General features: G+C 47.5%; 1 protein-coding gene and 1 long non-coding RNA gene across 4 annotated transcripts; one reads left to right on the top strand and one right to left on the bottom strand.

The window, feature by feature from the left end:
- Window positions 1-1,058: 1,058 nt before the first annotated feature.
- LOC122495397 lies at window positions 1,059-14,925 on the bottom strand. The gene is made up of 2 exons (XR_006300433.1): window positions 14,673-14,925; window positions 1,059-4,295 (listed from the first exon to the last, which is right to left on the bottom strand). It is a non-coding gene; the product is annotated as an uncharacterized LOC122495397 (long non-coding RNA).
- Window positions 12,829-16,534, top strand: SNAI2 (snail family transcriptional repressor 2). Of its 3 annotated transcripts, none has more exons than XM_043601040.1 (3): window positions 12,829-13,058; window positions 13,858-14,403; window positions 15,309-16,534. In XM_043601040.1, exons 1-3 carry the CDS (start codon window positions 12,980-12,982, stop codon window positions 15,488-15,490), a joined length of 807 nt encoding a protein of 268 aa, XP_043456975.1. In that variant the 5' UTR covers window positions 12,829-12,979; the 3' UTR covers window positions 15,491-16,534. The 3 variants fall into 3 exon arrangements, with proteins under 3 accessions (XP_043456975.1, XP_043456977.1, XP_043456976.1); XM_043601042.1 differs by lacking the exon at window positions 12,829-13,058 and adding an exon at window positions 13,127-13,277; XM_043601041.1 differs by lacking the exon at window positions 12,829-13,058 and adding an exon at window positions 13,301-13,769.
- Window positions 16,535-16,961: the final 427 nt, after the last annotated feature.

Raw genomic sequence — 16,961 nt, 5'->3', positions numbered from 1 at the left:
ACAGAGTAGAGGCAGGACCTGATTTAAAAGAAGTCTTAAAATTGCTTCTACTCCAACCTGTCTTAAGATGCTTCAAAGCAAGATGAAACAAAGTTACCAAGGGTCACCATACAATCATAGCACGGAAACATCAACCGTGATGTTTCTGAAATATAACTGCTGCTGTTTGGATTTTCGAATTGTTAGGATAGTTTCTCTTAAAAATGCTTTTGTAACAAAAAAGCGATGTCATTTAAGGGTGTCGTATGATTGCTGACACAAGAGCTATCATTCATTTGGCTCCTCTGCTAACGGTCTTGTAGTAGCAGAGGCTCTGGAACTAAACACACGAAAACAAGGGTTCTGCAGCCAGGCTAAAGGCATTTGACTCTTGTCTGTAGAACCTGTGTGATTATGTGGGCAATCCATGTACAAAACAGCAGTTTTGTCAGGACTGAGTTAAAGAGGTTGTAGGAGAATTAAATAAAACAAAACATGTTAAGTTGCTTAGCACAGTACCTAGCACATAGTAAGCACGTAATAAAGGATAGCTCCTTTTATTACTGCTATATGCTGGGTACTATAGTTAGCATCTTACAGACATCATCTCATGTCCTCAGAACAACTCTGCAAGGTAGTCATCGATATTCCCATTTCATCAGTGAGTAAATGGGAATTAAATAATTAGCGTGGGGTCACTCCGCTAATGATACTAGTCACTATTTAAATCCAATCCTGTTGAACTTCGAAGTCTGCAATCATGACGGGACTCTAAAACTGCGTAATCCAATGGGCATGCCATGCCATGTTAACCATGGCATGTTATTCTTTATTATATCCTTAACCAAACATGATTACCCCAGTCTGCATAGGGGTCATTATTGTTTGATTTGCAAATTATTGGAGGTCAATAAATGGCTGTTGTGTTAATATCATTTAAAAAAACAGTAGACTAAGAGTTAGAATGACTGTCATGTATGTGAATTCTAGGTCTCCATGGCATCAGTTGCAAAGCAATAAACTGTACCTGTCTGAAAGGGTTGTCACAAGATTTAAATAAGATTCATATGCACAGTCAGTGCAAATCTTGGTTCAAAGGAGCCAGTCAATAAGTGTTTATTGAAAAAAATGTTACCTATATGATATTATGTATATTCCATATATATTCATGTGCTTCTAAGGATATACAACAAAAAGGCAAAAAAAAAAGGAAGGAAGGAAGGAAGGAAGGAAGGAAGGAAGGAAGGAAGGGAGGGAGGGAAGGAGGGAGGGAAGGAGGGAGGGAGGGAAGGAGGGAGGAAGAGTTGGAAATCCCTGCAACTTGAAGAATAATTACTTCTACTAAAACTGAATGTACAGTCCACCTTCACCCTTATTTGCACTCCATCCTTTCAGTCATTGAAGCTTGTTCCTCTTTTCCTAACTTACGTAAAAATCTATGTAATGCCCCTGGTTCGAATAAACTACAAGCACTACCCGTATGTCTGTGTAGTAACTGTATTACCTTTCAAAATGTCTAGCGATGATAAAGTGAAGGGGAAAAGAGTGTATATTTTTTAAACTCCATTAATCCCAGAGCTGAAGGGCACATCACTGGTGGTGGTTTGAGTGTGTCCCAGGGAGGGTCTACTCTTCTGGGGATTCACCAACCAGCAATAGTTCTCATTGTCTTAATCTGTATATAACAGGATTTCTAAATGAAGGACCTACGTTAGGTCTATCCTGGCATTCAACCATCAGGGAATATCTGCTGGGTGGGGAGAGATCACCCAACAGGTGTCTATTTGCCTGAAAGACCAAGAAGCCTTCCATGGGAAACTGAATCACAAAGGGTGCAAATCTGAAGACAACTGGTTCCGTGTCAAAGAGGAAAGGTTAGTTTGCGTTGAGCACAGTATGTGTCACTTATATTGTCCTCTGGGTAAACCCCCATGGCCTCATTTCTTGGTCCTAAGTTCCAGAATGGGGGCTAAAATAAAGTGTAAGAAAAAAAATATGAGGATTTGTAAGAAAGACCTTGAAAGACCTTGAAACCATATGTTCAAGGATCTGTGTAGCTACAAACAGAACAAGTGCGGGCTGAGAGCTTCTCTCCCTGCTGAGGGCTGGAGCACATGGAGCACAGACACGGGAACTGAGCAAGGTACATTTGCTTTTGGAAAGGAAATCAGAGTAAACATTCCCCTTCAGGGACTTCAGGGACATTTTGTGATGGCATTGACAACTTGCACAGCATGTTTAGCAGCTCTGGTGGCTGTGGGAGCCCTGACTCTGGACCAGGAAAGGGGATAGACGTTAACATGGCTACCAAGATGGATGAGTGAGGAGGCACCCCGAGGACTCCGGGCAGGAGTTGGACAGGATCTGAGAAGGGAGGTCTTTGTACAAAACTGGTGGGACAGAGCAGGAGAGCTACTCTTCAAGGGTTTTTATTCACTGCCCCTTCTTTTTTAGTCCTTAGGCTGGTACAGCTTAAGAAACATTGCTTCCTACAAACAATAGGATTTATGTTAGTTTTAGCTTTAATTTCCACATCAAAAATGGAGCCATTCTTCACCTAAATGTACTCACAATCATGCTGAACCTCTTGAGTGGTTCATCTACCTGAATTGACTATAGGTTTATCTGGCAAACCATCTGGAAAATACACAAATTTAAGTGTCCAATGAAGAAATGATGATGATGAAGAGCATGACGGTCCCTAAAATTTACAGATTATTAGTTAAAAAAAAATTACTTTGGAATCCATGAGGAATCCACTGCTGGTGGAAACAGCCAACATTTCTAGTCCAAGTACACAGGAGAAAAAAGCCGCTCAATCCTATTTTCAAAAGAGACGTACACAATACACAGGACCGTTCACTGAGTGGTAAATCTAATTTGCCTCTGACAGTCTACAGCTGTTCAGTTTCCGTTCCATTTGAGAGTCAGATCTGTAGGTATTCGAGCTCAGTTATTTTTCCAGCAGGTGTCCTCAGAAAAGCTAATAACTGCACAGTTGGAGAAGGGCTCCCTGTGTGCTCCGCATTCTGGCAGCCTTCCTACTGTGGGACACCCATCCTCGTCACACCGATACCTAATCCTGTCGCCATGACCCAGGCGTTTCATGCTGAGCCCTCTTGGTTTTCAACATCATTGTCAAATCAGTGACTTCCCTGGGGCTTCTGGGTGACTCTCCTCCAGTATCAAGTCTCTATTCTGACAGATACAAGAGTCACTTCGACTTGTGTCACAGAATGATACGAACAACTTGGCTCTGAGACCTCCCTATACGAAGGAACCTCACCAGAGCCTATATGTTTAAAGATAACTGGCTACCATAAATATCCTTCATTTCTCTTCCTTATCATAACTCGATAAATGTTCACTATCATATTTAGAAATGAAGGAAATGTTTTTTGTATGTGGCGGAGTCAGGATTATTGTTTTGTGTCCAACAGTCGTACTCTTACAGTCTCTACAAGAGGGATTTGTGGGGGGGGGGGCTCTTGTTGATTAGAGAACTTGCCCCGTAGCTGCTTAGCAAGTTCTCTGTCCCGTTTCGGTCACATGTTTCTTTGGTGGCTTTGTGGTAGATGTCAGGGACTAAAAAACTTGCAACCCATCTTCGGGAACACCATCATACTCATATATTTGGAAGTCAGAATTCAAGTATCTGTGCATTAGACCAACTAAGCCGTTGCAAAATCATGGCTTATAGCCAACGGAAATTCAGAGAAAACCAAAACCGGGGGGCAGAATATCATGTTGAACGTTGCATCTCCCTGATCCCGAAGGATATTCCATTTGGGTTTTATGGGTTAAAAGTCTTCTTTCACACCTTGGTCTAAAATCATTAAATCGAGGCATCTTGAAACTTCTGTTATTTTCTTTCACCAGCAGCTGACATCTCCCAAGATGGAAGTGCAGTTGTCGTGTGAGGCGACACCTGCTGCTTGAACAATCCTCAACGTGGCACGAGGGCACCTGCTCTGGTTCTCTACCAGGTGTGGGAGTGTAAGAATGAAAACCAAAATTGAATATGGACCACTTCACAGGTGGGGGAGGCCAGAGCAGGACAGGGGACTACTTTCATCAGAGTTGTGACATAGAGATCTAGCCCTTCTTTCTATTTTGATTTCTTCAAAGGCCTTCAAAGAGAGTTTGCGGAAGCTGATCAATTACACTTCCGAATAAAAGACAACCCGCCGCAGGGCACACCCCAGCTAGTGTTGCTGTCCCCTAGTGCCTCACACTAGAAGTCCGAACAGTTCAGATCCAATCCTCTGAGATGCTGAGAAGGTTCACACCCTTGAGCAAGCCTCTTCGTGCCCTCCCTGGTGAAAAAATAAAGAGAAAGCATCGCACTGGATTGCTAAGGTCCCCAGCTCCAACGGTGGACGATTTTATTCTGTCTCAGTTTCCTCTAAAGACTCAAATCCCTTCACACTTGTCTGAAGGATAATTGCAGGCTTTGGACCATCATTCACTCATCATCAGTTCAATTCCAAAGATTCAAGAGAACCTGAAGATTTAGGATTATTCTCATGCCCTCACTGTCATCCATGATCACTTCCAAATGATTCACAGCGCAATCCAGCTTTCTCTCTGAAAGCGCAATAATGAATTCCATCCCTCAGTAGAGTTTGGGTTCGCGTGGTAGGGCTGGAGAGGGAAGGAAGGCATCTCTGTCTGGGGTCCACAATGACAAAGGAGCCCACCAGCCCAGTTCCTAGAAGGTCTTACATTTCTGTAGTCAGCCCATTACCTCTCAGCACTGGCAAGAGTTACATTAACAATGACTTCGGTGTTAGATTTTAATCCTTGTCTGCTGCCAGCCACACTGGATCGCCACCTCACCTGTCAACTGGGCACTGGGGACCGACTGTCCTTTAGTGCCAACGTGAGGTTTACATTCCAGGACAGAGTATTAAGGTCCAAAGGAATGAGTGAACACAATATTTATTTCCCATCATCGTACCGACCTTAAGATAAGAATTTAATTTTTATTTTACTATTTTTTTAAATGTTTGTTATTGATTTTTGAGACAGAGAGAGACAGAGCACGAGCAGGGGAGGGGCAGAGAGAGAGAGAGGGAGACACAGAATCCGAAGCAGGCTCCAGGCTCCGAGCTGTTAGCACAGAGCCCGACACGAGGCTTGAACTCAGGGACGGTGAGATCATGACCTGAGCTAAAGTCAGACGCTCAACCAGCTGAGCCACCCAGTCACCCCAAGACTTTAATTTTTAAATGCAAGCCAAAGAGCATTTCTAGAAAATATCACTCTACCTGTGTGCGGGGGAGGTATGTTTCTTTTAAACGGCCATGGTATAATTTAGGAAAATGTCTACTTTTAAAAAATCACAGCATATGAAATGACATTTCTATCTAGGCAGAAATCTGGATATTTCTATATACTGGTGGGGATTCCAAACACCCACAAGGGTCTGCCTGACCAGGCTCTTGATGTTTTCTTTCTGAGGACTTGCAAACGTTGTCACTGGTTGGACTGGTGGTAAAAGCCATGTCTCTGGAGCAGACAAACGTAGAAAAGTTCTTGAAGATGTCTGGAAAGCTCTCACAAACCCTGTGTTCTCTGACAGACATATGCTTTTGGAAAAAGGCGCCCCAAGTTTATGAACCAAGACCTGAGCGAGGGAGATAATCATAAACATAGCATAATTCAGAGTTTGCTTCTCTCAATTGTCTTGGAAAGCTTCACAGTCTGCTGTTTTACAGGATTTCGATTTTCACGTCCATGTAGACGTGTTGATGACTCAGATCTGAGGCAAAGAAAGAGGCAAGATGCGAAGTGAAGTCATTTCTGACTTGGCGTCCATGCGAGCAGTGAAATGAGCACACTCACGCCCACTGGCCACTCGTTCTCCCTGTCCCTAGCTCAGTGTGTAAGGGACACCTTGTCTCCTTCCCAGTGACTTAGGACCTGAGCATCCTGGAAAGTCCCACAAAACTGTCCCTTATGGTCTTCAGGGCGAGGGTTCAGTATCCCTGTAGAAGATGCGGTGTTCTCCCTCCGACTACTCCAGTCTCGCTCTGAAACGCGTTGTCATGTGTTCCAGAAAACACTACTCCCATGCAGGCGCTCCCGGTACTGCGCTGAGAAGCGGAGCATCCGGCAGGCCCTTGCGTCTCACAGGGCAGCACGTCCACTCCCACGGGGACCCACACGTCTCAGGCCCCGCCGGTACCTGTCGGCCTGGCTGCCACTAAAGCAAGTGCCCTGCCCCCCTCAGTTATCAACACTTTGTAGCGTTTCCCTCGTGAGCCGCCCTCTGCATGTTCTTTCTTATCGTCTCTGCCTCAAAGATGCCAACACAGTAGTGTCTAGCCTGTAAAGGCTCACAGCGTTTTAGCAAATCCACTTTCCAGGGTCTACCCTGGCTGAGCCACAGCACCTTGGGGTGCTTAGCCAAAAGACACACTGCCGTGACAGGTGCAGAGCTGTGACAGGTGCAGGCTTGCTGAGCCTGACTCCCTGTTCCCCTGGAGGAAGGGCCTCAGGTCCTGTTTGTAAACCAAGGTGGACAACCCACCCTACAGGTTTACCAGCCGGGACCGAGGCAGCCATGTGACACGCGGACACACACACGCACACACACGCACGCACGCACACACTCCACATGCACACACACGTACATGCATGCACACACTCCATACACACGTACACATACACATAGATAAAGAGACACTTCTAGGGGCGCCTGGGTGGCTCAGTCGGTTGAGCATCCGACTTCGGCTCAGGTCATGATCTCACGGTTCGTGGGTTCGAGCCCCGCATCGGGCTCTGTGCTGACAGCTTAGAGCCTGGAGCCTGTTTCAGATTCTCTGTCTGCCCCTCCCTCACTTGTGCTCTGTCTCTCTCTGTCTCAAAAATAAATGAACATTAAAAAAGAGAGAGAGAGAGACACTTCCAGATGATAGAACTCCTCCGTTATATTGGTACATACCGGTTCTGTATCCATGGGTTTGTTTCCCCCACATGATCTCATTGAAGACTGAAGTAACAAAGGTCATCACCACCCACTTTGAAAAACCACATGATGGTTTTTCTACTCTATTGTTGGCTACCCCATTTCTACTTTTCACATATTTTTATAAGAATACGCTTATAGAACAAGAACAAGCGACGAGCAGCCGTCGCCCCTTTCGGCCCACCCAAAGACCATGGCGGCTACTCGTTGAAACACAGAGGATTCCAGTCCAAGCGTCTTCCCAGAAGTCACACCCGACACATGGAGGTAAACGGTAGCAAGTCTGCAATCAAGCAACCATGACCCCGTGTTACTTAGGAAGAAAGGGAGACGCAGCAGAGACAGTGGAGGACGGGACAGATGAGGAAACAGAAGCTCCACACACCCTAGGTTCTAAACACCACGTGTAAGTATCCTCCCGGGGGGGAAGAAAGCAGGGAGGCAAATTGACAAGGAGGACAAGTTTCGCAGTTGGTCATGAGTCTAATTCACCCCAGTGGCGGGAAATGACAATCACAGCAAAGAGAAGTGAGCAGGGTTTGAAACAAAACAGACCAGGTGCAAATCCCACCTCCACCTGTTCCTCACCAGCAGTGTGATTTGATCAAGACACTTCAGTTGCGTCTTTGTCTCCTCATCTGCAAACAGGGATGAAAATATCTGCTTTGCGGGATCAGCCACTCTGGAGAATTAATGACAGCAATGTGTGTGGAGTGCTTAGCATAGTGGCCAGCTCATGTTAAGCACTCATGAATGGTAGCTGGTGTCATTACCCACAATGCCACAAACTGCCCAGTACTGGGTAGCCTACAAACGCAGCGGGGTAGCAGAGCCCCGCAAGAAGGTGTTGGGCAAGCCAACTGTGCCTAAATCCCTGACTCCATTCCTGTCATTCGGAATGTTCCTGGGATGCCTTGTTCCCCACCTTCAACCCTCTACCTTGTAGAGATCGTTATGACGAGATAGGAAATAAGTCACAGGAGGTGCTTACTAAGTTTTGAATATAACGCCGTTATTTTTGCTACTTCTTTATTCATAACTGTACATCAAGGAACACCACAAATTGCCTTAACTCACCTATTTTGTAAAGCCAACGTAATTTGTTGGATAGTATCACTCGTGTTTCTACAAACAATAGAAGTCATTACTAATTAAGAACAAATTGGGGCGCCTGGGTGGCGCAGTCGGTTGAGCGTCCGACTTCAGCCAGGTCACAATCTCGCGGTCCGTGGGTTCGAGCCCCGCGTCAGGTCATGATCTCACCAGTCCTGAGTGCAAACCCCGCGTCGGGCTCTGTGCTGACAGCTCGGAGCCTGGAGCCTGTTTCAAATTCTGTGTCTCCCTCTCTCTCTCCCCCTCCCCTGCTTGTACTATATCTCTGTCTCAAAAATAAATAAAAATTTAAAAAATTAGAAAAAAAAGAAAAAATTAAAAATTCAACAGTTAAATGGCATTCGCCTGAAACTGGGGCAATCACATGAGATGGAGTTAATGCTCTCAGAGTCAGTCAAATCATCCATCTTCCACAAGGTGGCAGACCTTGTTAAAGAGTTACGGAGAAGAAGGCCAGAAAAAAAGAAAGCAATGAATTTCCCTAAGTTGACCAATAGGTGTCTCTTTGCAACCACATATCCCTGAGCTGTTGCATAAAATATAAAGTCAACATTCTGTACCGTCTTTCTTGCTCATCTAACAGATAAGATCGTCAACACTTTCCACAAGGTACAAACAGAACACTCATGAGATGAATATCTTACAGCCACCCAAAGGGAAATGGGATTATAAAATCATAACTAGAAAGAATAGTCTGAATACAAGTGATTTGACACAAAATAAATCTCATCCAAATGCTAGTCCCATGTTAAACATGGCTTTCTGTTAGAAGTTATCTTAAATATTGACTGATTTTATATGATTGGCACTTACCAAGCACATAGCATTAGAACTAACTCCACACAATGCTAGTGTCTATTAACCTGGAGAATGTGGCCCTGGGAACACACAGGAAATAATGGAAATTCTTAAGCAGGAGAGGGACATCCTGACATCACTTTTGCTATTGTTTTTCACCCCAATTCTCACACACACACACACACACACACACACACAACTTCACATATGACTCTGTTGGCATCACTGAGTAGATACACTTAAGTATGTTGAGTGCATATGTGAGTTTCACCCACATCCCCAGAGAAAAGGGGTCTGTCTCCTTGTTACGAAGTTCAGAATATATAAGCAGAATCCTGTGCTAAGTCTGATTATTTTCCCTTTTATATTGGGAAATATTGGTCCCCAAGTCATTCTAAAAGAAATAAGGGAAGGGTATTAAACATAATTTACAGATAGAGAAGCCCAGGTACTAAAAGGAAGCACTCACTTCTCTTTGGGAGGTTGATTTGTCTTAGCTGAGGCTTAATTAAATTACGAATTAAGAATATAAATACAAATCGATTAGGAAACAAATACACAACGTCGGGAGATGACATCATGTCTGTGTCATTCACACTTCAAAGTTACATATCACAAACACTTGGCTCTTGTGTAAATCGTTTGAAAAGGCAGCAGTGTGTTTTAATATTCTCCAGCTATCACGAACTAATGACATTCCACAACGTCGTATCAGTCGGGGGAGTTAGTTCCTGCCCTGGCCACTCCAGCGCCATCAGGCCACGATGGAAGCGGAAGGAGAGGCCATTCATCTTGGGAGACAGAGTGCAGCACAAGATGAGAGTTTCTGCTTCTGCCCAGCCACGGTTTCTTCTGGTGCTAGATTTACTCCACTGCCCAAACTAAGTAGTCAGGCCGCATTGCTTTTCGCATCCGTAAAGATCTGCATGCGCTCACATCTCTGGGCCAAGTGAACAAGTCTGAGGTGCACTCCCGAGCCTCCTAGATCTAATTTATTCTCCTATCTGGCCAGGCAAGAATACGTCTTTCATGGAAAAGACTTGTCCAGGAGAAAACCCACCAGTACAGGGGAGCCAGCGGAGAAGGGCCGGCCTCCCCCCACGAGGGCCCAGACCTTTAATTCACCGAGTTTCCACCGATTACCGCTGTGAGCTTCTTCAGAACACAGAGGAAATAAGATAAAGTCACATCAAGCCACATACTAATAAAACCCATGAACGATTAAGAAATTAGATTGGGTGGGCTTCTCATGCCCCACGTACCCCCCGGAAGATCCATAAAGGAAGGGGCCCTCTAGGGCGCTCCGCATCGGGGAGGGGTATTTTCAAGCCCCCGCCTTCCCCACGTTCAGCTCTCAGGAGCCTGAGGCCCGAGCCTGCGCCTTCCTTGTGTTGCGTGTGACCCGGGCCCCCCGGCTTCACCCTGGCTGGGCTGTGTCAGCACAGCCCTCTCTTCTCCCTGTGGCGGTGAGTCTAGTTACGTGAACCTAGGACTAATTCCTTGCATTGGCAAAACCCCCTGGGATTTGTTTTGCCCAAGTGAAACATTTTGAAGCTGCTGTCGTGGCCTGGGCGAAGATTTCTGTCCCCTGGCAAGAGGGCCTCTTAGCCCGCGAGCAAAGCTCACGTCCCCGCGTCATCCCTGTGGCTTGCGGGACAAGAGCCCTGCGTCTGGTCTTAGCCGAATCCAGCAGCTGGCCTTCGGGTGGGGACTTGACCTCCCTTCCCCTGTTTTCACCGCGGGGCTCTGGCACCAAATGCCCTCTGCTGTGTCTGAGCAGAGCACCTGTGCAGTCTGACTCATGCCATCAGCGCGCAGCTCCCCGGCTCCTGACAGCGGACCAGACCTCACACAGGTCTCCGTGGAGCCAGTTACCACGCAGCCCTGTGTAACGACATGCCTCGCGCACCATCCCGAACGCCACCTGCCCCTCCCAGTAGGTGCGGCAACACGTCCCGACTCCGGTCTGTGTCATGTGCCACGAGCCCCCCTGCGCATGTGGTGGGGAACTCGGCCCGGTTACGCGTCTGGAATCCAAATTCACGTTTTGCGTTTTCTCTTCAAGCTGAGGAAATGACTGTCAAACGCTTTGAACGGATTCGTTTCAAGACACGCGTTAGCAGGTCGCCGTCCTAGCTAGCAAGAGAGTCAAAAGCAAAATGCTTTCTGGCGCTCGTCACCACCGTCAGCGGACTGGACAGGGTTAAAGGAAGAGGGGCAAATGATGTATGTTTTCTCAACTGTGTCGCATTTGTAACAAAACGTGCCTTTTGCAGGGAGTGGCGTGGACAGCGCAGGGAGGACTCCCGTGCGGTAAACCAGGGGTCTGGATCTCAACAAACCCTCGCAAGAAGTAGCAAGCTCAGAAAACTTGCCCTGAATTATACTCTGGTTCATAGTGTGCAGGGGAATGTAATACATATTCATGTCTTCCTGTCTCCCACAAATACTGTTCCTTTTAACATAAAGATTCATCTAAATTCGTTTCCCTGGCATTTAAATTATGACTGCTGGAAGAAAAAAAAAGAAGCATTGAAATCCGCTCAGAAACTTGCGAGTGCCCCCTCCCAGCCTCCCCCTCCTCCCCCCGGCACACACACTTTTGTTTTCTCCTCCCAAGATTAAGAAGTTATGCAGCCTGACAATGCGTTTTCCTCTTACAAGTCTTGACTTCACCACCATTATTTTTTTTTTTCACTTTTTTCTTCTAGCACCTGTTAGAAACAAAGCTAGGGTGCTTGTTGAAAATCTGTCCTTTCCTGGGTCGTTGAGCAGAAGGTGGGGAGAAAAGCCTGGAATGGTCAGAGATGCTTGAAATGACGGTTGGAATTTTATTTTCAAAGTTAGCCACCTTAGCGGACTTTTAGATTCCGGATCGGATACAAAAAAAAAAAAAAAAAAAGTGGAAGTATTTTTGCTGGTCCCTGAGCTAGCTCCTTAGAACTTGAAGCAGGCGGCAGACCAGAGGGCACCCCCTCTTTGCAAGCACAATCCAGGGGCCTGGCAGATCCCGAGGGGAATCCTGATGAAACTAGCGCTCTACAGAGCAGATCAATGCTTGAAATGACACCCTTGTCCCTAAAGGCCCGTTTCTGATAGACGGTCGTCAGCTAGACGGCCGGCCGGACAGACGGCAGCTGGGGGGGGGGGGGGGGGACGTTTCCCACGGCCCCTAAGCACGTCTGCGCGTGCCCCCCTCTGTGTGCGCAGCCACTCTCGCTGGCTTTGCTGCGTCCCAGCTCTGCCGACGAGCGGTCCCTCCAGGGGCCACCAAGCCCTTCTGTGGGGCCGGCCGAGCCCCTAGGCCGACAGGATTACCCGGTTTCCAGGAGGAAGTGCCGCCCCGGCTCGCGCGCCCTCCGCGGCCCGGCCCCCCGCGCGTCGCGGAAAAACCCCCCAGCCGGGGGCGCCCGCCTCGCCCTCCGGGGCTTTTGTCCCGGCGCTGCCCCCGCCCTTCGTCCGGGGCCCGGAGCGGGCCGTCCGGTCCCCGCGGCGGTCGGAGCTCTCCGAACGCACTTCCAAATATAGGCGCGTTCCTCCCGGCCCCGGGCGCCGCAGGCCACCCTCCCTCCCGCCAGCGGACGCCGTGTCCCGGGGCATTTGCTTTGCGACATCTGGAGGCCAGGCCCTCCGCGGGAGCCACACTTCCAGGACCCAGCGAGCCTCTCCGAGCGCACGAGTCGCTGGCGGGGCCGCCGAAGCAACATCACCTCCCTGGAAAGAACTTCACCCCCCCCGCCCCCCCCACCCCACCCCACCCCACCCCCCACCTCCCCACCGCCCCCCCCCCCGAAGTCCCGGAGCTCGGCCCATTTTGGACCAGGGTAATTTCGTCTGACAACAGATTCTTCCTCTGTTCACAGCTGTCCCAGAGGGAGGAGCTGAAACCTGAACCTCTCCGCCGTGATTGGATCCTTCTTGCAAAAGCGAGGAAAAAAAAACCCTCCCGGCCCGAGCGGGCTCAGTCCGCCAGGGAGCCCGGCGACGCGAGAGGCGCCGGCCCGTCGCCCGCCGCACCTGAGCGGCCCCAGCCCGAGCGCGGCCCGGCGCGATGCTCTAGGGACCGGCCGCGTCCTCCCCGGACCGTTATCCGCGCCCGCGGGGCCCGCCGGCAAGATGCCGCGCTCCTTCCTGGTCAAGAAGCATTTCAACGCCTCCAAGAAGCCCAACTACAGCGAACTGGACACACACACAGGTAGACACGCGCGCCCCGAAGTCAGGAGAACCTGGGGGGGGGGGGGATGCCCGCGTGCGCGCTCCCCTCTCTCTCTCTCTCTCCCTCTCTCTCTCTCTGCGTCTGTACGCGTACTGGTGGGCGTCGAGCTCAGATAGCCTCGCAGGAGAACCCAAGCGCCCGTTGCTCTCCCTGCACACGGTGTCCCGAACTGTCGTGCAGGCTCCCTCGATCCCCGGGGTAAGTTCCAATTCGGAGCCGGCGGAACTCCGCCCCGACAAGGCCACCTTCATCCAGCTCCGGCCACTTGGCTTTCCGGAGCTGGCGGACGCAGGCATCATGAGGACGGGCAGGATGAGCAAGTCGGCGAGGGTCCGAGTGGCTGCTTTGTTTTCGGGTGATGAGGCTCCTGCCCCGCACGGAGTAGGCCCCGCGGCGCGTATCTTTGTCCCCAGAGCGGTCCCAGAGCAGGCAGGCAGGGAAGACGCCTTTTCTGCATCCTTGAAGGGATGTCCAAGGTTGCCCTCCTCGCGGGCTGTGGAGGCCCTCCCTGGGCTGCACTCCCCAGCCGCACCGCAGGTTGTAGCTCCTGTCACCCGCTGTACGCAGGGCGCGAACGTGGGCGCCCCAGGACGGTGGGTGACCGCGTAGCGGCCAGGCTGGAGGTGAACCGGCTTCCCAAGGCCTGCGCCTGCCCGGAAGGAGTCGCTTGACTTCGTCGCAAAGCCCTGGGTGCGTGTGGCCAAGCGGCTCCTCACTGTGCTGCGCAAGTTATTTTTTTTTTTTACCTTAATCTCTCCTTTCCTTTTCTTTCCCCCAGTGATTATTTCCCCATATCTCTATGAGAGTTACCCCATGCCTGTCATACCACAACCAGAGATCCTCAGCTCGGGAGCGTACAGCCCCATTACCGTGTGGACTACGGCAGTTCCATTCCACTCCCCACTACCCAATGGCCTCTCTCCTCTTTCTGGATACCCCTCATCCTTGGGGCGGGTGAGCCCCCCTCCTCCATCCGACACCTCGTCCAAGGACCACAGTGGCTCAGAAAGCCCCATTAGTGATGAAGAGGAAAGACTACAATCCAAGCTTTCAGACCCCCATGCCATTGAAGCTGAAAAGTTTCAGTGCAATCTATGCAGTAAAACCTATTCAACTTTTTCCGGGCTGGCCAAACATAAGCAGCTGCACTGCGACGCCCAGTCTAGGAAATCCTTCAGCTGTAAATACTGTGACAAGGAATACGTGAGCCTGGGCGCCCTTAAGATGCACATCCGGACCCACACTTTACCTTGTGTCTGCAAGATCTGTGGCAAGGCGTTTTCCAGACCCTGGTTACTTCAAGGACACATTAGAACTCACACTGGTAAGAGAAAAAAACCAAACAAACAAAACGTAGACAGGAATGTTACTGTGTGATAGAACGAAGCCCCGGTCGGGCTGTCGGACTTGCATTAAGTAGTGACGCGGTGCTTTTAATGACGGATGATCTTTATAGCTACTTCCTGATGACTCAAAAAGTTGTTAGAGCACAGAGCGCTCCGTTCCAGACACCGCAAACAGCATTTAGACTTTGGAAAGTAGATTCGGAAGGTTGGGTCTCATAGATCGGTTAGAAAGTCAGGAAAGACGTACCTGAGTGTGTGTTCTGGGAAACTGCTCCCAATAACCGGCAAACGCAGACGTCGCTATCTTAATCAATGGGTCTGGCAGGTAGGTAGGCGAAGCAGGTTTGTCCCTAGTTTTCTGTCGGTCACATTCTTGCGATAGCTGTCACCCCAGAGCGAGCTGGACAGGGAGAACTGAGTTGACTCTCGCTGTCTCATTATGTTGTCTGTTCTGCTGCTGAATATGTTATTCCTAGCACAAAATCATCCTGCAGGGAGCCAAGGCATTTATCCAGCCTTAGTCATGATACAGAAGGAGGGGAAAGGGGAGATATTAGGAAATGTTGGGAGGAGCTCAACATTAGCTGCACCTGCTGAAGCAGAAAGCTTTAATGAGTGAAAGTCCTAGAACTACGTGAATTATTTCTGCGTGACGGGCAGCAGTAGCAAGATTCTGGGTGTGGTGGTTTTTTTTTTTTTTAACGCAATATTTGGATTTATCTTCGAGGGCCAGATATGGACATAAGGATCTATTCTGCGGAGTTTTAGTCTAGTTTTTTGGCGACAAAATGTGATTGTTGTTCGTGAACATTATCTGACTTTACCTTTCCTCTAAAAACACTGACTGTCTTTCTTTCTCAACCCCCCCCACCCCCACCCCCAGGGGAGAAGCCTTTTTCTTGCCCTCACTGCAACAGAGCGTTTGCAGACAGGTCAAATCTGAGGGCTCATCTGCAGACCCATTCGGATGTAAAGAAATACCAGTGCAAAAACTGCTCCAAAACCTTCTCCAGAATGTCTCTTCTGCACAAACATGAGGAATCTGGCTGCTGTGTAGCACACTGACTTACGCAATCAATGTTTACTCGAACAGAATGCATTTCTTCACTCCGACTCCAAATGACAAATAAAAGTCCAAAGGCATTTTCTCTTGTGCTTACCGACCAAATAATGTGTATAGATACACACACGCACACACACACACACACACACACACACAAAGCTGCAAGAGCACGAAATCCATGTGTTCCAAGTTAATCCTTTCCATGTGAAGTTTAAAATTACTATATATTTACTGACAGCGAGATTGAGAGGATAAAAGACAAGAATCTTTCTCTTCAAAAGTTGAAGCAAAAAGCACACTGCGTCTTTTTTCACTAAGAAAGAATGCAAAGATTTACATTGCTGCCAAATCATTTCAACCGAAACGAACAGTATTGCTTTGTCATAGAGTTTGTAATAGAATTTTCTATAGGAAGCGAATTTGCCAGACGCTATCTCAGGTGCCTTATAAAGTATTCCAAGTTTACTTCACTACATGTCTGGTATCTGGTTATCATTGTTGAACTGAAGCCTTTGTGATTACCTGTAATGCTTTAAACGGTATTTTTAGGAGACATAGAAAGAGAGAAAAAAAGAACAGGAACGAAACACAAGAGAATGTATTAAGAGTGTTTTGTTTTTGTTTTTGTTTTTGTTTTTGCCAATAAAGGGTATGCGCCTTGGGGGAGGAGGGAAAACTAGCTTGGAACATTCCTGGTGCATGCCCCATGTCTTACTTTTTTAAAGAATTTTTAATGACTTTCTAAAATTAATTAAAGATGGGAATAAGTGCAAGAAAGGATTCTTAGAAACTCAGTAATGTACTTAAACTATTTTAAATGCATCCATACAGCACCCTTCCAAGTGCCTTTTTAAACTAATTGTATAGATGATGAGTCAATGTAAATTTGTGTTTATTTTTATATGACTGAATGAGTTTTGTATGAAAGTGAGATGTTGTCTATAGCTGATGTCTATAAACAACCTGAAGACTTGTGAAATCAACTTTTCTTTTTTAAAAAACAATTTTAAAGGTCCTTTTTTACAATAAACATTTTTGATTTAAAATCTATTGTTTGTATACTATTTTCAGAGACTTCGCTTCGTGATTAGTGTCAAACTGCTATACAAAGAATTGTTTTTTCTTAATAAGAAAAAGTGAATAGCATTTGTATGAATATCAAGTGTTATTTTATGTATTAGATTATAATAAAGTATACCGCCAGTATTTTTTTTTTACTCTTAAAATAATACTGTCGCGTCCAAAAGGACAACGTCATCATAGTGGTAGATTGTTAGTATATCCCTTTAACAAAAATCACACTGAGTGTTAAAAATATCTATATTATTAATGTTTAAGAATACTTTTCATAACTCGTTACCTATGATGTCTTTGTTATGTTGCTTTATGAAACCAAATCACAACCACTCATTGTATTGAGTGATGATCGCATAAGCCACTGGAACAGTTTAAGATTTTTAGAAGAAATATCAC

This window comes from Prionailurus bengalensis, chromosome F2 (genome assembly GCF_016509475.1).
Source record: "Prionailurus bengalensis isolate Pbe53 chromosome F2, Fcat_Pben_1.1_paternal_pri, whole genome shotgun sequence".
NCBI classification, from domain to species: Eukaryota; Metazoa; Chordata; class Mammalia; order Carnivora; family Felidae; genus Prionailurus; species Prionailurus bengalensis.
This window is presented reverse-complemented; position numbering and strand designations above follow the sequence as displayed.

Excerpts from the sequence above, each read along its gene's own strand:
- SNAI2 (XM_043601040.1), top strand. The coding sequence starts at position 12,980 with ATGCCGCGCTCCTTCCTGGTCAAGAAGCATTTCAACGCCTCCAAGAAG. Across the intron at positions 13,059-13,857 it reads CGAACTGGACACACACACAG|TGATTATTTCCCCATATCTC; the intron begins GTAGACACGCGC and ends TCTTTCCCCCAG. Across the intron at positions 14,404-15,308 it reads ACACATTAGAACTCACACTG|GGGAGAAGCCTTTTTCTTGC; the intron begins GTAAGAGAAAAA and ends CCCCACCCCCAG.